This window comes from Pseudoliparis swirei, chromosome 20, assembly GCF_029220125.1.
Source record: "Pseudoliparis swirei isolate HS2019 ecotype Mariana Trench chromosome 20, NWPU_hadal_v1, whole genome shotgun sequence".
NCBI lineage: Eukaryota > Metazoa > Chordata > Actinopteri > Perciformes > Liparidae > Pseudoliparis > Pseudoliparis swirei.
This window is the reverse complement of record NC_079407.1, coordinates 9,793,367-9,815,542: the sequence shown is the minus strand read 5'-3', so window position 1 is coordinate 9,815,542 and position 22,176 is coordinate 9,793,367. Positions and strand designations below refer to the sequence as shown.

At 42.5% G+C, this 22,176-nt stretch overlaps 1 protein-coding gene across 1 annotated transcript; it reads left to right on the top strand.

Moving 5' to 3' along the window:
• Nucleotides 1–236: 236 nt before the first annotated feature.
• On the top strand, nucleotides 237–16,702 carry wsb1 (WD repeat and SOCS box containing 1). Its single transcript, XM_056440660.1, has 9 exons — nucleotides 237–615; nucleotides 1,839–2,007; nucleotides 3,318–3,601; nucleotides 5,703–5,834; nucleotides 7,073–7,173; nucleotides 9,747–9,919; nucleotides 10,842–10,955; nucleotides 14,898–15,005; nucleotides 15,202–16,702. The coding sequence occupies exons 1-9, from the start codon at nucleotides 576–578 to the stop codon at nucleotides 15,362–15,364; spliced, it is 1,284 nt and encodes a 427-aa protein (XP_056296635.1). The 5' UTR covers nucleotides 237–575; the 3' UTR covers nucleotides 15,365–16,702.
• Nucleotides 16,703–22,176: the final 5,474 nt, after the last annotated feature.

The window sequence follows — 22,176 nt, the reverse complement described above, 5'->3', positions numbered from 1 at the left end:
GGTGAGAGATGAGACTTGAGATGAGGCCTGTTGCCCTGTTGATTGCAATAAATAGGTCTAAAAAATATGTTTATTGTGTTTGACTGTTCAGTCCTGTTCATTACATTAAAAAAGCAGACATAAAAGTAACTTAAAAGTTAAAAGTCCCTTGCTGACGTGGAGTGAACCCCTCCCCCAGTATTATTGGTCACGCCTCTAGATTAAAAAAACGATCGGTCCTATTCAGTCGAAAGCCATTGTACTACCAGGAATCGTACTGAAGTCTGTTGAAGCAAATTGTCTAACTACGTGTTAAATAGGCTGTTTGAATATAGTCCGAACAGGACTATTTTAGATTGAACACCAAATAAAGCGTATTGTCGAGGAAGTAAAAGAAAACAAGACGTTGACACGGGGCGAACGACAACTGTATTCTCCACCCGGACCGTTACGCTTGGCGGAGGGATTCAACGGACTTCGGCAAACATCGGAAGGGCAAACCCGCCTTCCAGCTTCGTATTTCCTCTCACGTTAGCAAACTTATCTCATTTTAAAGTTCGTGCTTAGCTTTCTCTTAGGTCTGTGCTCCTATTTAGATGGCAAGCTTCCCAGACTCTGTAAACGAAAATGATATAGGTAAGTAGACATCTCAACGTTCTAGTCGTTTCTGTCTCAACAGTCTGTTGTTAAAAAAAATACTAAAAGCATCAAACTACAGATTGTTATTGTTCCAACTAGCTTAAAATTGTCTCCACTAGAAAGCATCTTCGTGGGCGGCATTGAGCATGGGTTCCGTATTGTTCCAGCTCTGTGCCTAAGGCGCTTTCTTATTCCATGTATTCGCCCTGTGCTGAACGAGGGGTGTAGCTCCACCTCGCCTCGATGCTGAACAGTAGCGCTAGCTCGAGTCGCCGTGTAACGCTCGCGCCGGTCGTGTCTTTTAAGTTAGAACCGTGTGCACCGTCTTAGTTACAGTTTGACAGACGTCCCAACAGCCCGGTGGGTTTCTGCCCTTCAATCATTTATTTTGTCCGTTAATGGTTGAACACATATTTCCCCCGCGGGGTCTCTCGGAGGAGCCTCGGCTGCTTCCCTCCCCCACGCGCGTGTGATTTAATAACCTCATACCACGGAGAGGAGGGATACGTGTGCGCCTGCACGTTCACCTCTATACGGCTGTACGACCTCACGGAATAAGACGGGGATGTTTATGAAATGTACACATTGTGTCTCTCTAATCTTAGTGAAACATGTGTGTTAAACCCTGTCAAAGAAACGCCCTTAACTGCAAATATACATGGTTTCCAGTTCAACATCTGAGCCTATTGGTTTGTTTTTCCTTATGTCAGAATCTTTAACGCACTCCTTACAGTACTGCATGCCTTTGTCGTGAAGTGACTGTGATATCTACAGTTCCCCTATTCTTCCGTTTGAGGTTAAAACAAATCTCGGCAGTGGGTTGTGAAATTGTCTCTTTCAATATGTTGTGTTGACTTACAAGGAAAATGTTATTCAAAGGTTACTTTTAAGATCTGATTGTCTTTACCTCATTGACCTGGGGTAAGTAGGTCAAGACGGTATGCAGTGTGTTCATAAAACCTACATGCATTTGAGTTATTGCAGTAATTTGTCTAATCACAGATCATTCAAACTATTGATCGAATACAGGTGTCCACCTGCTGTTTGTGTAACACTGGTTGGATGAGCAAAGTAAGCCAATGAGATGCCTGCATCAGTGATGAGCCCCCTCATGTTTGTACGGGAAAGGCTACTTTGGGGCAATCCTGAACAAGCTGAGGGCCTGTGATGTTTTCACACGTGGTGTAGTGAAAGTAACAGTGTTGCTGTTGTTTCTCCAGGTAAGGCAAAGTTCATCGGTGAACTCCTGGTGCCTGTTGCTCCCTTTGACCAGAAGTCTGGGCGTGAGGCGTGGACAGTAGCCTTTGCACCCAATGGTTCCTACTTTGCTTGGTCTCAGGGGCATCGCATTGTCAGGCTCATTCCCTGGACAACATGTCTGAAGAACTTGTAAGTATCATTTGGAGCAGCATTGCATGATTAGCAAAACATCAACATTTAAAGTAATCATACAAAGCAGTGCCTGCAGGAGCAATTTGCAACTGTCTTGTCCATCTACATTGCCTGCTAGAAGTGTCTTGAGGATCAGAAATTACCAGATATATCAATTTGGAAGATGCATAACAAATAAGTGACCTCATGGTACAAACCCAGTACAGTATCATGTTGTTGAAGGAAAAAAGCCCAGCTAGACTCTCTCTCTCTCTCTCTCTCTCTCTCTCTCTCTCACTCTCACGTAATGTCAACATTGAACCTAACAGCACAAATGATGATGTGTTTGTTGAGCGTACTTTTGCTGGTGTACCACTGAGAGACTGCAAAGGACTGTAGCGAAAAAGTACTGAAATGACTACAGCTAAAATGATGGACACGATATTATCACTCCAGGCCATTTACAACACTCACTGCAAAGGAGTAAGAGGACACCAGTCATCCTGCTCACAGAGTTCTCAAATAAAATAAGTGCTCTTATCCTGTAGTCTGGTAAATCACTGGAACTTTCTAAAACCGCAAATTCCCCCAAGATTAACTGGAAGCTGACGCTGCTGTTATTAGTTTTATGCCACTAGTTGTTCTATGTGGACATACTCATCTATGTTAAAAGCATACTTGTTAGGTGTGTACATTTTACACTAACTGTGCAAAGCTTTTGGAGAAAGAGAAAACATAATCAGCTTTTCCCTGGCCGCCCAACACGGAAAGAAGAACATAAACAAAGAGCTGCTCCTCACTGCCAAGGACATGCACTTGCATTATCAGCTCCCTTTCTGCTGAAAAGGCGGTGTTTACACTCCTTAGAACCTTGTGACTCTCAGAGGATATTTTTGTTAATCAAGGGGGTTGTATCAAAATCCAAAGTTTTATTCTACAGCCTAAACATGACAGGACAGTTGATAAACGTTTTAGAGATGTTGGGTTGGGAGGATTAGTTATTACAAATTATAGGAAATGCGACAATTTATAGAAAATGCAATGTTCTGAGTTAGCGGAGCTGTATTATCCATGATATTCTTCAAAAGAAGCAGGTATAATAAACCAAATATGGGTACATTTGACACTATTTGGTAAGTCGATCAGTTTTCAGGGTTTGGGTTAGTACTAATGGTACAAACAGAAAGGGCCACGGGGATGGGGTTTAGGACGAACACACCTCCAATATGTCATCGAGAGAAACTACTTCATCTCGATGTGCGATCGTGGTTCAACTGCTATCTCTTATTGACCGTGTCTTGTATCTCCTCCATTCTCTGTTTGTGTAGTTCAACAGGCCACAGTGGCGAGGCCACCAATGCCTTCAGCCCTCGGCGCTTGTCCCTTCAGCACAACAGCGAAGGCCAGGGGATCCCAGAAACCAACGAGCCTCGCGAACACACAATCGACTGCGGTGACATCGTGTGGGGCTTGGCCTTCGGCTCCTCCGTGCCAGAGAAGCAGAGCCGCTGTGTTAACATCGAGTGGCACCGCTTCAAGTTTGGACAGGACCAGCTGCTACTGGCAACGGGCCTCAACAATGGTCGCATCAAGATCTGGGATGTTTACACTGGTGAGGACACATTTTTGTTTCCCTCTTCACCTTCATGAGTTGGTCTTAAGACTAAGTCATTTCATTTAGTTCAGGGAAAAGAAAGGTGAATAATTTCTCAGCTCAGCAAAAAACACCAAAACAGTGGTGTTTTGGAGGCAATAAGTTGAATCAGCACTGTCTGAAGTCCACGCAGCTAGAAGCTGATCCTCCAACGGTAGTCTTGTTTCGACAATGTCAAGTGGTAAACCTGTATGAGTCCGAGGTTTAATAATGTATCGGTTCGAAGATGTACAGCACTGCTTCTAGCATAGTGCCAAACACTGTTGATTAATAGGTGTGAGTGGGGTTTTAAATGGTAAACGGACTCTATATTCCCCTCTACATTTCTATTGTAGATTTGAGCTTTAGTTCAAATGTGAAGCTGTTGTGAAAATGAAATATTTTAACAGCCTGGAGGTCGGCATGAGGGCCATCAAAAATAGTCTAAATTCAAATATTTATTGAAAATATAAAAAGAGCCCTACGACCCTAAGTAGACTAAGCAGTTCTGATAATGGATTGAAGTTAAAAAGAAACTGATATTTAAATATAAAAAGTAATATTCCTTTGTGAAAAAATGCAGCACATCAGGGGCTGTCTAGCTGACTCGCTAGTCCAGTCTGCAGACATTTATTAAACAAAACTAGTTTTCAAAATGACTTGGGAAGAAATTAACCCTGTTTGTAGGCCCATCTGTTGATTGTTATATTTTATTTCCTGCCTACCGTGGCAAGTGAGGGGAATCTGCCGGTCGTGACACAGGCGAGCTCGCAGAAGGACCGAGACCGTTGATCACGCGATATCAAGATACTTTTGTGATTTAATGTCTGTTTCGTGGGGTGCGAGTGACGGACGTCGAAAACACTTTCAGTGGGGATTGGTGAGCGATAAATTATTTACAACTGTAACAATGGCAGATAGGGGAGGGAATCTCTAGGCAACTCATGTATCGATGGGCTGCCATGTGATTATTGAGCCATCATCTTTTATTAACTCAATATTAGGAACAAATAGAAGAGATATGTCAACTGGAGTGTTATATTTCCAGCATTGCGAAGAGAATATGATTCAAAATAAAATGGGGCCTCTAAGCAGCATCCTCGTAGTAAATTCAGCATATTCTGAATCATGTGACAACATGCTGCTGTTATTCACTAATAAGTAAAATAGACTTTGCTTCAAACAAATCCTCCTTTTCTAGGTAATGAGCACTCCGCTCTAGTACTACAATAACTCTTTATGGACAATTTGGTAAAACTATTCAGTGAATACACGTTAACAGTGACACTAAATTCTGTAGCATTGGCTGTCCACTCATATTATGTTACTACCATCCCCCGCCTTTGCTAAGTGACTCCATAATCTTAACTTTGGTTTGGTTGGAGAGATCAGATCTCTGTGTCCGTAAAAGTCTTACGATGAATGTTGTATCTGGGTTCAAAGTGTGCAATAAAGCGAGAAAGTTCGGATTTAGAATGTAAACAAGACGCACATGTCTGCGTTCAGGGGCAGTGTTAAGGAACGGACAGCTCAGGGTCCCCGAATTGTTAAACATAATGTTGAGAATTGAGTTTGAAATTTCTGCATCAATTCATAAGAGAATGATGTCTGTGATGCATCGAAGAAATGCAAAAAGTGAGGCAAAGGGCCCCCACTACTATTAGGAAAGAATTTGTCTCTGAACAGCCAGCACCACATTACGTCATGCAAACAAACCAGGTACCTCTGTGCTGTGAGCCCCTCATCAGACTGGAGACATAACTACTTCAAAAATGCGAAGTAGGCCCTGCTGTCTTCTGACCTTTTGTCCTCTTTAAACAGAAACACAGAAAATGTTTTATATCGTGAGTTTTACTGGGAATGACGTACAATATAAATCAACAAGTAGGAAACTGTCAGGTCCCTCGAGCCAGCTGACGCAATGTTTTTTTCTTTTTTTGTTTTGTTCTTGCTGTGCCTGTAACCATCTACTGACTTATTCATTGTTATGTTACAACCGCTTAAACTTGACTGAGGACTACTTTCACATCACTATGGATGATTTTATAGATGGTCTGTGTAATTCAATGTCTTTCTGCAGGAAAACTGTTGCTGAATCTGATGGACCACACTGATATAGTGCGAGACTTGACCTTTGCTCCTGATGGCAGCCTGATGCTTGTCTCTGCATCAAGAGATAAGACCCTCCGTGTGTGGGACCTCAAAGATGATGGTATGTAAAGGAGCTGATTTCAATGAACACTCTTTTCCCTTCTTTTTTCTTTCTTTCAATTCTGAGTAGAATCAGAAGCCAGGCAGCTTCTTTTTTTTTTTTACTCAGAGCTGGCTCTTGTCAAGGAAAATACCAGACCTCTGACCAGTTTTGAAGTCAATGTGAAGAATAGCCCAGCTGAAGCCAAGTGAATTGGTATATAGAGGGAACTACAATAACCCACAGACATTATAAGACCTCAGTCTGCATGAACCATGAAATGCAGCCCCTCACTCACTCCCTAGCAAGCATTCACAGATAATGTGCATTGATCATGGACCTTTCAATAACATTAGTTATGTGGCCTGCAATCTTCCAGGAACTATTCATGGGTCCTTCCAATCTAATTCTTGGTTTATGGTGACTGGACATTGTTATCTCAACTCAAAGTCTGGTGATATGCTGTATGTTTCTTGTTCAAATCCATTAGTTCCATGGAGGAAAAAGTCCCCAACAAATGCACCAGCACCAGTCTCTTATTTTTTTGTACTATAGACCACCAGAAGAGTATGGGGCTCAAATAGTTTTTGCCATAAATGTCATAAATACAAATGTCTTACTAGAATGGGCACTCGGTAGAGCGCATACCTTCGCATATCACAAGATTGGGCATTGAATTATGAACATGTTGGCATTAGTTGCATGCCAATTGGATAAAAATTGACCGTGCTATGGTAAAAAGAAGATTTTGTCCTTTTCATGACTTTGACCCGATCGATCCCAAAATCTAATCAAATGGTCCCCAGATAATAACCAATCATCCCACCAAATTTCATGCGATTCAAGAAGATGTTGATCTTTTTCATAACCTTGACCGTGACCTTTGAGCCGATCAATCCCAAAATCTAATCAAATGGTCCCCGGATAATAACCAATCATCCCACCAAATTTCATGCGATTCGGTTTACAACTTTTTTTGTTACGCGAATAACACACATGCAAATAAATAAATAAATACACAGCGATCAAAACATAACCTTCCGCATTTTTTATGCGAAGGTAATAACTAAATGATTTAGGTAAATGCCACATTCTGACCTGAAATCTTTTTGGGGCATATCCAACCTCGCTTCTCTCTCTCCATTGTTTCCCATCTGCCTCTCCTATAGTGTCTTGAGAAACTCTCATCATGACTCATTATATGTGGTGTGTGGCCGCAGTGACACTCTGTAAGTAAAGGACGTGTGTTTGTCTTGTAGGTAACATGGTGAAGGTACTGCGGGGACATCAGAACTGGGTGTACTGCAGCGCCTTCTCCCCTGACTCTTCCATCCTGTGCTCAGTCGGCGCTGGCAAAGCTGTACGTTTACAAGTTCCCTTTTACCTACTTTGAGGGGATTGTTAGCTAATCTTTGCTCAATTGCTTGTGACTGTTATGATCAATCATGTTAAATATGGAGACGCATCCGTCTGTGCTCGGTGTCATGATACGTAGTTCCACCTGCATCTAGATTCGGTTTGGTTTGGTTTGCAGAAACAGGCTTTTGGTGTTCTGAAGTTTGCATGCAGTGCAGACAACAGTGTTCACTATTGTTGTAAAGCTAGTTCCATTATTTAATTCAGATACCCAAGTATGTATGTTGAAGAAGGGGAAATCAAACTACATTACAACAGGGGAATCTTTTTATTGAAGTGGCTTCCAAAAAACACTGATGCCGTTTTGAAAACAATTCTGACCTCATGTAAACCTTGCATATTATCAAAAGTCCCATAAGAAAACCGTGTGCTCCTTATATTGCATGTTGAATTGAGCACCCATGTATCTGCAGCCCTTAAGGCAGACATGTTTCTGGACATTGATTCCAGACACTGGCCACCACTTGTTCACCATATCTCTAATGTCGCAGCTGTAGATCCATCTGAACATGGTTGTGATTTAGATATGGTGGTAGCTTTGTTAGGCTGTGTGTGTGTCCCTACAGTGTGTGTCTTGCTCTCCCCGTCACAGGTGGTGGCAGAGCTCAGTGTGTGATTGGTTTTGAAGGGAGCGCCGCGCTGACATTTTGAGCAGCCGGTGCAAATCGGGGACGCAAAGTGCGCAATGCCCACAGGCCTGTCCAGGGGCAGCCTGGCACCAGTCTGTACGTAGGTGCTGCTTCATGTCTGTCTACCTCTGCTGTTGCAGTTCCTCTATTTATTTTTTATTTCAGTTTCAAACTGTCATGAAAGGTGCAATGTGTAAGATCTTTACCTGGTGCTGGGCGTTGTGTTCCAAACTGCTCCGCCAACTGCCGCTCCGTGTTGTCCCCGTAGCCGCCTTCTCTGTCCACCTGGCACAGTAGCCCCATGGCGGCCGGAGGACGAACGATCCAGAGGAAACGCTCCGGGGACCGCGCAGCCTCGGTTCGGGTTTCAGTAAACGCACACTTGGCTGGGGTCAACACGTATACACACACACGTGAAGATTATAAGATCGTGTTATATTGACCAGCTCTGAGTTACAGCAGTCGGTTAATAGTTTGATGTTTTTAAAATAACTGATGACTTTAAATTTAGATTGTTTGCCCCCTATTTCTTTGGAGCATTTGGTCAGATGTTACACATGGCACCTTTTAAAAAAAACAAGTGGTTAGTAAATACTCTCCCGCCCACATATCCCAAACTCACTACCCCTCCCCCCTCTTTAAATAGCTCCGTCCACTGCCTGCACAAGCTAGCTTCTCTTGTGTGACAAGGATGTATGTTGGTCAGTACTAATGTTTTTCTAGTAGCATTGTAATGGTGCTAATGGAAAGTTGTAGATGACAATTCAGCCATCCACAACAGTTTAACCTCCATCACCTTCCATAGTAAACCCTTTTTATAGATTAGTTTAAGTTTCAAATATAACTCTTTTGTTGTGCCTTTTGCAGAGCCTAAACATGTCATGTGTTATATGCCATGTTTCCATCTGCAGTTTTACTGTGGATTGTTCTGCTTTTCTAAAAAGCATTTGAGTTTCTGCTGTTGACTACAGTGGAACAGCAATAAATGATAATGTATTCATCCACATTTCTTCATCAGCACACTTGTGATGGAAAAAGACAATTTAGAAAAGATGATTGTGTTTTTCACTTAAATTTGAGATTTACAAAAAGAAGTGAAAACTAGTTGGTCCAGAGAGAAGGAAACCTGCCCAGATAACTGAACCATTAATCTGCATGTCAGTTTATTTTCGTAAATTATTAACTGCATTTGTTCACTGCGTTTGCATCACTTTAAAGCATTTTTTATTATCAAAGCTACAAGTTTTAGAAATTGTATAACTGGAGAAAAAACATTTCTGACCGTGCAAAAGCAGCAAAAATCTTCCACTGATAATTACTTTTCTACGTGTGCGTGTGTGCGTGCGTGCGCATATTTGTATTTTGCCAGAGGTATCAACCCTTTGGCCATAAAATATTCTTTTCTTTTGCAGTATCTGTCTCTCTTCATAGGCTTCTGCTGGAGGTGCGAGCCTATTGTATACACAGTGAACCAGTGGAGTAACTTTATGTTACCTTAAGTTACTACTTTTATTTTCTCTTGTTAAAATAATAATAGAATTATGTATTCATAATATTAATTCATGTTTGAAAAGATGTATACATTTGATGATGATAGCAGTTTAAACCGTTACATAAAGATGCTAATCAATGTAGATGTAGTGTTGCCTTTTGACAGCCATGCTGCTTGTAGCATGTGCTTTTTGTTTGTTTGAACGGTCTGGTTAAATTTGACAAATGATTCTGAGCATAACTTGGGTGCAACTCTTTAATTCTTTTTTAATTCCTCTTGCTTAATTGAATTAGTAAATGCTTTCTCTACATATCACAATGATGATTGTAACATGGCACATTCATTCTCTGTTCAAACCATTGCATGGGCTATAACCGGCCTCTCCTCACGTTGCAGGTGTTCCTATGGAACATGGACACATTGACCCTGATCCGGAAGCTGGAGGGGCACCACAATGATGTGGTGTCCTGTGAGTTCTCACCAGATGGGGCCCTGTTGGCCACCGCCTCTTACGACACCCGCGTCATCGTATGGGACCACCACAAGGCCACCGTCCTGCTCGAGCTGGGGTAAGAAAATATCACTATATATATATATATATACTACCGTTCAAAAGTTTGGGGTCATCCAGACAATTTTGTGTCTTCCATGAAAACTCACTTTTATTTATCAAATGAATTGAAAATTGAAGAGAAAATATAGTCAAGACATTGACAAGGTTAGAAATAATGATTAATATTTGAAGTATTAATTTTGTTCTTCAAACTTCAAGCTCAAAGGAAGGCCAGTTGTATCGCTTATATCACCAGCATAACTGTTTTCAGCTGTGCTAACATAATTGCACAAGGGTTTTCTAATCAGATATTAGTCTTCTAAGGCGATTAGCAAACACAATGTACCATTAGAACACTGGAGTGATAGTTGATGGAAATGGGCCTCTATACACCTATGGAGATATTTCATTAGAAACCAGACGTTTCCACCTAGAATAGTCATTTACCACATTAACGATGTTTAGTGTGTATTTTTGATTAATATTATCTTTATTGAAAAAAACAGTGCTTTTCTTTGAAAAATAAAGACATTTCTAAGTGACTCCAAACTTTTGAACGGTAGTATATATATATATATATTTCTAGTTGCCATTGATTACAGTTAGAAGTATTGTATTTGGGGCAAATGGTTCTTTTTAAATTTGAGCTCCACTTCCTGGCTTGGTCTGTAGCTTTCCTACCTTCGGGTTTCCCTCAGTAGATGGAGTTCATCCAACAGTGGTCAGTGCTTTAACAGTGCAGAAGATTCAGAAAAACCGTGAACTCACTCCTGGGTCAAATAGTAATTGCTTCACAGAAAGTACTGAATTGAGTAAACGTGTTTTACTGCAATTATAATTCGAAAATGTATTTTTTCAGTCAAGTTTAATCTAACTTCTTCACATATTAACCTGTAAAACTCTTTATTTATTAAGCTCATGCTTTCATCTTTCTCCAGCCATCTCTTCCCCCCTCCATCACCCATTTTCGCTGGAGGGTCAAATGACCGCTGGGTTCGCTCTGTGAGCTTCTGCCCTGATGGTCTTCACATTGCCACCATTACGGATGACAGGTACGACAGTGAATGACACCAAACTACCATTACTGAACTGGTTCTCTGTCATTTCTTCACTCTCCTCGTTTTCCTAACATCTTAACACACGCAGCAGTTTGGTGCTTTTGGAGGAAACTCCAGGGCTTGATATTAAAGCTGTAAACTCTGTTTACATGTCTTGGAATCATACAAAGGACTGTTTGTCTTTAAACGCTTGAGAAACAGGAAGACTTTAATAAAATCTTCATTTGAGTCCCTATTAGCAGCCAAGTACATATTTACCAGGATATTTTCTCTCTACACTCCCTCCTTGTCATTTTTGGGAGTTTACATTTGGGCTTTTTGATTGCTCAGTTTCTAAACATCTTTGTTCATACTCGCACTATGGCTCCAAGCGTGAGTAGGAACAAAGTTTTACACAGTCCTCCTGATAACGGAGACGGCGGCTACTGTAACGTCAACGAAGTTTGTACATTGTGATGCGTTTAAGCTCCAAACTGAGTGTTGGACCGTAGTAACTTCCAATGTTGCATGATGTGTTGAAATGTAATCTAACCTAAATTTGAATAAATGTAGTTGCTGGAAGGAGATGCCATCACAGCAACATAACATAGATATTAAAAATCAAATATGACTTGCTTAACGTCTTGGCTCTAAGATCAATTTGATATATTAATTAATAAGTTTATGTTTAAGACAAATACGTTTGGCTTAGGGCTGCAACTAACGATTATTTTGATAATCGATTAATCTGTTGATTATTTTTTCGATTAATCGGATTTAAAAAAACAAAAAACGCTGTAATTTTCAACCCTTTATTCAAAACAGGGTTCGTACGGTCATGGAAAACCTGGAAAAGTCATGGAGTTTTTAAATGGCTATTTCTAGACCTAGAAAAGTAATTGAAAAAAAGTTATGCAAATGTATTATATTCAAATGTTAATTTACACGGAATATACACTGTATGCTTTTGAATTCTCATTGTTAGTTTAAATACAACATCTTCTCACTTGTTCATGTTGTGAATACACAGAGTTTTCACAACATGTTTAATCATGGAAATTTGGTTTAAAGTCCTGGAAAGGTCCTGGAGAGCCACTGGTCAGCATGTGTGTGAACCCTGTTCATTGGTCAGCATGTGATGAACCCGTCACAAACAGACTGACAGCTTTACTCTCCTGAGTTTACTCAGCCGACTATTTGTGGTCATACGTCAAACGTGTCGGTGAGGGGGCGGGGCTTATCTCTGTTGCCTTTCTCCGTGGCAAAATATTGTCCGCCTTCCGCCACGGAATTAATAACCACTTTTTCTACGTTATACTTCTTGTGGAAATGCCACACACATCGTAACATCTAACGCCCTGGTGTCTGGGTTCATGACATCACCCGTAGGCGCACACAGCTCCGTGAATGTCACTCCGACGACGTGAATGACTTCCGCTTCCAGCGCCACTAGAGCAGCAGCAGCCAATTAGATTCACTAACGGAGGAGCAGCTCAGCGCTGATTGGCTCTCACAACGCAGCGTTCCGTCTCTCCTCTCTCTCCGCTCCGCTATGTTTTTCTCCTGCGCCGCTCTGCTCTCAACTCAACTTTGTTTATAGTCCGCGACTTATTGAGCGCCGTAATAATCGCGCGACACAACGAATCGATAATGAAATTCGTTGCCAACTATTTTAATAATCGATTTTATCGATTCGTTGTTGCAGCCCTAGTTTGGCTATTGGGACATAAAACACTTCAGCTGGGCAAGTGGCTGAAAAAGCTGAAAGTCAAGAACGGAAGGGACCATTTTATCTTTGAGTGGGGGATTATTTCACGTAGAGATAAAGTGAACAAGTTGACTTCAGGATGAAACCCGTCAGATTGTGTCTCTTCTGGGATATTGTGTGTGTGGATTCATTGTGAGCCTTGACAAACATGATCAGCTGATATGTAACGGCAAAGTGTTTTTAAAGTCATGTGTTTTCATGGGATGAGAGCACAGAGCTACTGTTTGCTGCTCTGTTGGAGTCGCATGACCGTCACAAGGTATCTATGACTCACTCTGATCGCTGGCTGGCCGAGTGCTGAGCTCCTAGCACAACATGTTGTTGAGAAGCAGGAAGCTTTGCGAAGACGAGCCAACCGTGTTTCAGGAAAACCCGCTGCCCGTCCAGAGAATCGGATGTGGCCAACTGTTTGCCAGATTGCCATCGGCTAGAATGATATTGTACAGTCTCATTTTATCCTTTCATGAGGTTAGCTGAAACATTTAATGTAATCCTGTACAGCAGCGGTCCCCAACCTTTTTTGAGCCACGGACCGGTTCTGTGTCAGAATTAATTTTCACGGACCAGCAATATAAATGACGTAATAAATATGACGTCATACAATTATACGACAGGCATAAAGTGCCAAAACTACAACTCATCATTACGGCGAATTAGTGTGAGCCGTGCGCTTGTTTACCTGCAACGAGCCGCTAGTGGAGACGGCGACACAGACGTGTGTTTGGTCCGCTGCTCCTAACCGAGTTCTGGTCGCTGTCAATAGAACACCGGCAGAGTTGTTGTGTGAAATGTCCCTTAAGGCCACCGTCATTTGCATCTCGAACACATTTTTTTCTAGCTCGGACGGGCTCGATTCACCTGTTGGGTTTGTTTACAAATGGGTTGCAGGTCTATTCTTTTGCAGTCGGGTCTTTTGTGGTTGGAGTACCGCTCAAACTCTTTTAAAAGCCTCTTCCACCCGGTCAACGTCTGAAACATGTAGAATATTCCGCTGTTCACTCGCCCACACAGCAGCGACTTTATCGGCCAACTTGAAAACAGTTGTCATTTCCCTGAAGTGACAGAATTCATTGAGCAGGTTGAATATGTTTTAAGATTCTTTGTCACTGTGCCGCCAGCAGAGGGTTCGGCGCGTGAGACTTGCCTGCAGCGATAAACCCGAACTTTAAGACTCCTGAACGCGGCTCAGACGTACACACGGGTGGATCCGCTCCTTTTTCAAAATAATATATTTTTCCGACTTTGATTTATAAAAAATAAAAAAATTCCGACCGAGCCGTGGACCGCGGGGGTTGGGGACCGCTGCTGTACAGGATGTCAACTTAAAAGTCTTGACTTTTTCACTTTAAACTGAATTGAAAAGTTGTCATCCCTACCAGTTGTGTACCGCACACTCCGACCGATGAAACGCCATCGGCAAGAATAGACTATATAGTCTTATATTTAGAGTTGACATTAGTCTATTAGTAAACTAATAAATAATTGACTTCAGTATGTGTCTCTCTTCTGGTATATTGTGTGTGATTTCATTATGAGCCTTGACAGGAAACTAATGTTGGTGTGTTTTTATTTTGCATTAGATTCTGGTGTTTTGTCTAATTTATTGAAGCAATGCCATCAAACTGCTCCGCTTTCCACGTCCAGGTTCCGCCGCCAAACAAGTATAGTCACCTATACTTGTTTTAGATTAATAAAACTTCAGTGACTCTTCGTGGATCATGATTCAATCTTTCAGGCCAGTGAACCTTTGCCACACAAATCTGGTGTCATCTTTTAGAGGGTCTGTCTGCTATCAGTGCTTGGGAGACTTTCACACAGTGAACACAAGAAGAGAGGAAGTGCAGAGGAAGAAAGACAAATGCACCAAATGGGGCACTAAAACCAAAAAATGTAATGCGTGTCTTTTTTATAGTGGCATGTACACAAGAAAATGTGATTACAAAAAAATGTAAAGCCCTGAAATAGACAACTATGAAGATTAAACAACACAATCACACACCGCAGACACAGCTGAAGAGCAACTTTGGATTACGTCAATGACACGTGGGCATGGACGAGCGGAGCCGGGGACCGAGCGTCCGATCCCCTGTTGAAGGACAGCCCTGCTCACTGCGCCACCTTTGCCCCAACAAAGACACATACAATGTTGTGATTGTGATGGCAGTGTTGTGTGTTTCTTGTCTGCTCAGGTGGGTGCGCTTCTGGAACATTGAGGAACGGGCTCCTCAGGCTATCGCCTCTCTCTCTAATGGCCTCTGCTGTGCCTCCTCCGCTGAAGGAAGTGTCCTTGCTGCTGGGTAGGACACTCACACATTTACAGACAACCTCAGTCTCCCTCAGTCCCACCTTTATGACTTCTGCCCTGGGAGGAGCCACGTTGACCAATTGTCCATGTTTCTTTAAAAATCTCAGCTTGCTGGCGACATGTGCTGTATGTATTCTTAGCTATTTTTTGTTTGATTTCCACTGACCGAGCTTGTTTTCTTTTTCTAGGACTCGTGACGGTAGTGTGCACTTCTGGGAGTGCCCTCGTAGCGTAGCCGGTCTGCAGCATATTTGTCGGATGTCCCTTCGCCGGGTGATGACCACCCAGCAGGTGGAGGGCCTGGCTATTCCCACGCCGCTCCGTGACTACCTGACCTACAAGGTCATCTAAGTCCCCCCCCCCGCCACACACACACACACACCAATACCACCTCAGCACCTGCTGATCCAGCGTCATGTCACGAACCAATGGATTGTTTTCCGAAAAATTAAACTGAACAAACGGATGGTAATCTCACAGCAAGATATTGTGATCCGTACATATTTATTTTTATAAGTACTTTTAAGTCAGTTATTTGTGGGGGGGGCTCCTGTCCCCTCCATGTTGCAGTAGCACCGAGAAGTGTTCAGCTCCTCTTCCAGCGCTCCACCGGGTTCAGTAAACCTTCATCTTTTCTTCTGACTTGTGAGAAGCTTCATGTAAGGTCTGTCATTGGCCAGTGGGTGAGCAGGGGGAGAGACGTGGGCTGTTTAGAGCAAGGAGGGGTTTGAAGGCCAATACTCAGATCTGTGAACTCCTGAGATTGAGGATGTATAGTATCTGAGCAGCCAGCTACTTCACAAGCCAGAGAGCCGGAGTGATACATCACTCAGGCAGATGGATGTATTGGTGTCGGCATATATGTCAGCCGGTAAATGACTGGAAAAGTAGTGATGCCAAAGATATTTTTGAAACTGTGTCTCCATTTTATAGTTTGTCCACCAGAGACTAGTGAAGTTTAGCAGTTGGTAAATTTAAGAGATCCTATGTATCAATTAAAAGAATGTTAATCTCTTGAATATCAATGTCTGTATAGGCCTCAACGCGTCTGTATCGGAGACTCATCACTTGATTTCACCCGGCTCCTCTGAGTTGATGGTTGGTTAGGTAGTGAGGAATATAAAAAAGTTTAGTTGTGTGTGTACAATTGTATCACGTCTAAAAACAAAATGTCCACTCTGTCATCTGTAACCAGGTTTTTTGTTGAACTTTTGTATCATTGTTTTTTTGTTCTATATGTGAAAATGTCTCCAAATAACAAACGAGTTGTTACATTTGTGTACAGGTCCAGTTGAGACTGGAAATATAACTGAAAGTAGTCTCAAGCTTCTAGCCATGGCCGTCTGGCATTGACGAGCTTCATGTTCCCTCCTGATAGAAATGTGTGCTCATGATAATCCACAGCGACCTGTTTACATTGAGCATGCCATTTGTTGAAGGGCATTTTTAGGTCATGTGTCACGGATGTGAGATGTGAAGAAGGGAGCGAGTGCCGGTAGTGTGTCTGTCGGAAGGTTTGAACATCGTTCTTGGCACTTGGTTGCTCATGCCAACGGTTTCCCTTTTCAGATGTGACTGGTGGTCTGCAGTGTACTCCACCTGTTACTATGGTGATTGGAAGAACAGTCCTGCCTCTGAGATGCAGTATGAAGCAGCAAATATATTAAATATATGAATGTATAAAGTTTATTTTCTTGTATGTTTTTTGTTTTATTTGTAGTTTCAGTAAAAAGCTTTTTGACAAACGAAGTGTTTATTAATTTGAGAGTGCATTGAGACAACCGGCAGGGTTTAATGGAGCATACTATATTGTTCTTGAGGCTCCCTGAAAGAATGTCCAAGATTTAAAGCCCCTGAACAAATGGTTTTCAATTCTTCAATATTTTTCTAAGTCTACAATGTGAAATATTTGGAACGGATATGCAACAGCTACTTTGAGAAAACCAGTTTAATCTTGACAACGCTGTCTATCAGCCAAAGTTGAGTGAGATCTGCGCTGCCTTACAAGGTAGAGTACAGACATAGCTGAGTGCATACCATAGAACCAGTAGTCATGCTCCTCCCACCCCCTCCACTTCCAGGCTCTGTCAAATAAAGGCAACAATTATGAAAGAAAGAAGAGCACAACCAAGTCTGTCAAGATGCCTACTGTTATTTAGGACACAAGTCTAAGCCCCGCCCCTAGCTGCCAGTAGCTCCTCACAGGATGCTGATTGGTCCGCTCTCTGGTTACTGGACGCAAACGCATTACTTAATGCCTGATGAGAGCAATGATGGTAACTGGACTGTACTTGTAAAGCTGTTCTAGTCTTCCGAACACTCAAAACTCTTTAAGACTACATGACATCATTCACATCCATTCAGACACTGATGGGAGGAGCTTAACATGCAAGGTACCACCTGCCCATCGGGACTCTAACATGCACACACCACAGGAAAAGCCTGCACATTGGGGATATGTGTCTTGCCCATGGATGATCCTGGTCTACAACTGACCCACAGTCACAGAGTCCTTCCCTTTGAAACTGTTACCTCCCACACAGCCTTGTGGAAGTAAGATGTCTGAGCAGTGCCTGCTGTATGGGCAGGCCCCAGGGGGCCAGGAATCCCTCCCAAAAGAAATATGGCAGCAAATCAAAATGAGATTCTCAATTCAATTCAGTTTATTTTGTAAAAACCAAAAGGGCCAATGAGGCTGGGCCAAGGGGCAGGAGACAAGAACAGGTGAAGGGAGTCAGAGACTGAGGCGAGAAGGCACAACGACTCTGGGGAAAGAAGTCGAGTGAGTAATGTGCAATGAAGAGAGAGAAGAGGAGATAGGTGCTCAGTGTATCCTAAAACGTCCCCCAGCAGCTATAAGCCTATAGCAGCATATCAAGGGCTGGACCAGGGCAAACCTGATTCAGCCCTAACTATAAGCTCTGTCAAAGAGGAACGTCTTAAGTCTACTCTTAAATGAGGTGACTGTGTCTGCCTCCCGGACTGAAGGTGGAAGCTGGTTCCATAAAAGAGGAGCTTGATAACTAAAGGCTCTGGCTCCCATTCTACTTTTTAAGACTCTAGGAACTACAAGTAGCCCCGCATTTAGTACTACAAGCTCCTTAAGATATGATGGTGCATCACCAATCAAGGCTTTGTAGGTTAAGAGAAGAATTTGAAATGTGATTCTTGATTTTACAGGGAGCCAGTGCAGAGCAGTGAAGAAAGGAGTAATGTGATCTCTTTTCTTAGTTTTAGTGAGAACACAAGCTGCAGCATTCTGGATCAACTGGAGGGACTAAAGAGATTTATTACAGCAGCCTGATAAAGTCTAGATTGAAGTGAACCCACTTCCACTAACTGATGTAAAATTAAAACATGCATATTATGTAATTATAGAAATTGAGGATGTGTTTATAATTACGTAATCCACCTGATCAATTCATTAGTGGGCGCTGCACACATGTAAATCCAACGCTTAAATCCAATGTTTAAGGTCGCCAACGTGAGCAGCATAGCTGCTAAGCTAACAATCACAGTCCATGGACTTCTTGCCAAACTAAATACTAAAACTTGAAAAACATTTTTACATCTTCTTGCTTGCCTACTTCCACTGTCACATGACATGGTTCCAAAAAGGGTCATTTTATTGCAATCTTTGGCACCTTGTATGGTGTCATCGGTGTATGAATGGGTGAATGATGACATGTAGTGTTGAAGAGCTTTGAGTGGTCGGAAGACGAGAAAAGTGCTGTATAAAATACACTCCATTTACCATTGCGTCAGGAAAGCAGCCGGACCAGATCAGTCATGTGCAGCTGGAACACGGTGCGGTGCCGGTGTTTCACAACAAATTCAACATCTCTTTATGTACTTTAAGCTCTCATCCATCATCCTGTCAGCCAACCAACCGCTCTGTTGAGAATACAGTCAACAAAGCACTGAAATCACCATACACATGAGAGATTAGTGAACCACCCATATGGCACTGGAGGTTGCTGCTGCTGGTTATAGAATACGTACAAATATAAGATACCTTCCTTTGCCTCTCTTATTCTTACAGGAGTTTCAAAAAATGAATTGTGTGCATTCATAACAAATTGAGATTAGAAACTGCACATATAACATTTCAATTTAAATCCTTTTAAATATAGAATGTGACAATGGCTGGTGAGGACATACAAATTATAAAACTCTTTTATTCTTCAGTGATCCTCATATACCAGAATCCAACCCTCCCCCCCACACACGGCTCAGTGTGTGCATGAGCTGTGATCGGGTTTATTATTGACCTGGCGATAAGGGAGGAGCACATACAGTGGGTACGGAAAGTATTCAAACCCCTTTAAATGTGTCACTCTTTGTTTCATTGCAGCCATTTGCTAAAATCCAAAAAGTTCATTTTATTTCTCATTAATCAGCACCCCATTTTGACACACACAAAAAGAAATGTAAACATTTTTGCAAATTTATTAAAAAAGAAAAACGGAAAATATTACATGCAGAGGGTGTCATGAAATCTCCGTCATTCTCATGTCATTTCACACCTGATCATCCTTCATTCCCTCACTTGTACTTGTCCTCTGACAGATTGTCTTGGGTTTTCGTGCCACGTTCTCCAGCGTTATATCAGTGTGTATTCCTGCCCTGACCTTCGATTCTCTGCCTGCCCCTTTTTACCTTCGCATTGAAAATGCGGAAGGGTATGTTTCGATCGCCGTGTATTTATTTATTTATTTATTTGTATGCGTGTTATTCGCATAACAAAAAAAGTTTTAAACCGAATCGCATGAAATTTGGTGGGATGGTTGGTTATTATCCGGGGACCATTTGATTAGATTTTGGGATCGATCAGGTCAAAGGTCAAGGTCACGAAAAGGTCAAAATCTTCTTGAATCGCATGAAATTTGATGGGATGATTGGTTATTATCCGGGGACCATTTGATTAGATTTTGGGATCAATCGGGTCAAAGGTCAAGGTCATGAAAAGGTCAACATCTTCTTTTTACCATAGCACGTTCAATTTGTATCCAATTGGCATGCAACTAATGCCAAAATGTTCATAATTCAATGCCCAATCTTGTAATATGCGAAGGTATGCGCTCTACCGAGTGCCCATTCTAGTTTGGACTTGTTTGCCTCACGGACTGATCTCCCGGTTTTGGCCCTCCCTCTACCGAGTAAAAGGAACCATCTGTCTCAGAGCCGTGCTTTTGGGTTTCAGTTTGTTGCACCATTACAGAGGGACTAGATCAGAGAGCTCAGCTGTATTGTGGCAGTAACTTTTCATACTCCACATTTAATACACCAGCTGCTCAAGCCCGCTAGCACAAAAAGCAGGGCGTGGTCGTGAGACCGAAACATAAAACACACGTTCTACCGGTTGGTTTCTGTTTTGGAGAACAAAGGATGTGGTTTACAGAGCAGATGTGTCTGCTGTAGCAGGCACACACCTTTCATTTAATTTCAGTTGAGAGGGCAACTAGATACGTATTTATAATGCTTTTATTTAACACTTGCATAAGCATACATTATAATTAGTAAATAACTTGGTTTTAAGGCGTGCGTGTGTGTGTGAGCTGTGCAGAGCAGCTCTCTTCCCACAAACAACACTGAGACATGCCCTGGTAGAAGACATGCAGGGTGAATAGTGGAGTCGTCTCTCCACGCCTCTGGCGTTCCTCTTGACCGATACGTCCCAACAGAAGCTGAAGGAATCCTCAGCTCCTGCTACTGGAGGCTTCTGAGCTCCACATTCCTCCATAATAAATGAGGTGGAAGATTCCAGAGGAGCAGCAGGTTCACATGCTCATGGGGAAGCTAACATCAGGGACTTCCCTTTGACGCAGACGTCTTTGTCTTGGTGTTTACTTCACAAGGCTCAGTGGTCAGGGAAACCAGCCACAGACCTGTTGAAGGTTTTTGACGGACCTCAAGAGGTTGCAGTGTCCAGTGTCCACCAGGGCGTATGTGAGGAGGAGAAGGTTAGATATATTTTGGTACAGGCTCAGTCGAGGGCGCCGTTTCTGCCTGAGTGACTTGTGAATCACAAAAAGTGAGCAAGGTGTTTTTTGACGTGCGCTGTCCTCATCGCACCTAAAAGGGCCAGTAGGGGCGAGATCCCCTAGCGACACTGGCACTCAGTGGCACATCCCCCTTGCGACACTGGCACTCAGTGGCACTTGCCAGGAAATGCGCAACTAGTCAAAAGGTGCGGCAGCTAGTCAAAAGGTGCCACAGTGACGAGTCTGCGACGACTCAGTGGCAAGCTCCATGAAGTGCCCGTACAGCGGAAGAAATCACTGTCATGATCATAGAATGGAGTAGCTGCGGTTTAGGGGTGCTCAATACGTCGATCGCGATCTACCAGTCGATCGCGGGGTAGTATTGGTAGATCGCATGACATAAAAAAAATTTGGCCCGCCAGCCTGTAATTTTCTCTAGAGCACGTCTTTGTTCTTTTATTAAACTAAACAGCCGTCTGTTGTTGATCGTCTCTACACAACAGCATGTCATTTCTGTCTCTACGTGTCGCGTTAACATTTCTCGGCTCTGTCTCGCGCGTCGAAGAAAAAAAAAAGTAACTTGCAACCCCCCCCAGGTAGATCATTTTGACTTGGTCATTTTATAAGTAGCTCGCGTGCTGAAAAAGTGTGAGCACCCCTGATATAGATAGCTAAAATAGATATACAATTAGTCTTTTTGTAGACTTACTTACAATATGCAATAAGATCGTGCTGTACATTACTGCTAGACTATATTTAATATTGTTTTGCTACTACTACGTTTCACTTCGTAATATATTAAACTTTAGACTAACAGTGGCATCTCCTCAGAGTAGAGTATCATAGTGGGGGTATAACAGTAGGCCTATGATCATGGTAAAAAAAAATATCTTTTTTTATTATTATTATTTAAAAAAGGCGGGTACATTATACATGTGATGGCATATGAGTGTAAGTCTAAATAAAAAAACCGGGAGCTCCTCCATTCTATGATCATAAAACTGATTAATAACGGCAGCTGATCTGCCGTGCCACTTGAGTGTTGCTGCCGGCGACTCGTCGCAAACACGCCACTGAGTCGTCGCTGTACAGGCACCTAGCGGCACTTGCCACAGAGTTGCCGCTGAGTGCCGGCAAGTGCCACTGAGTGCCAGTGTCGCAAGGGGGATGTGCCACTGA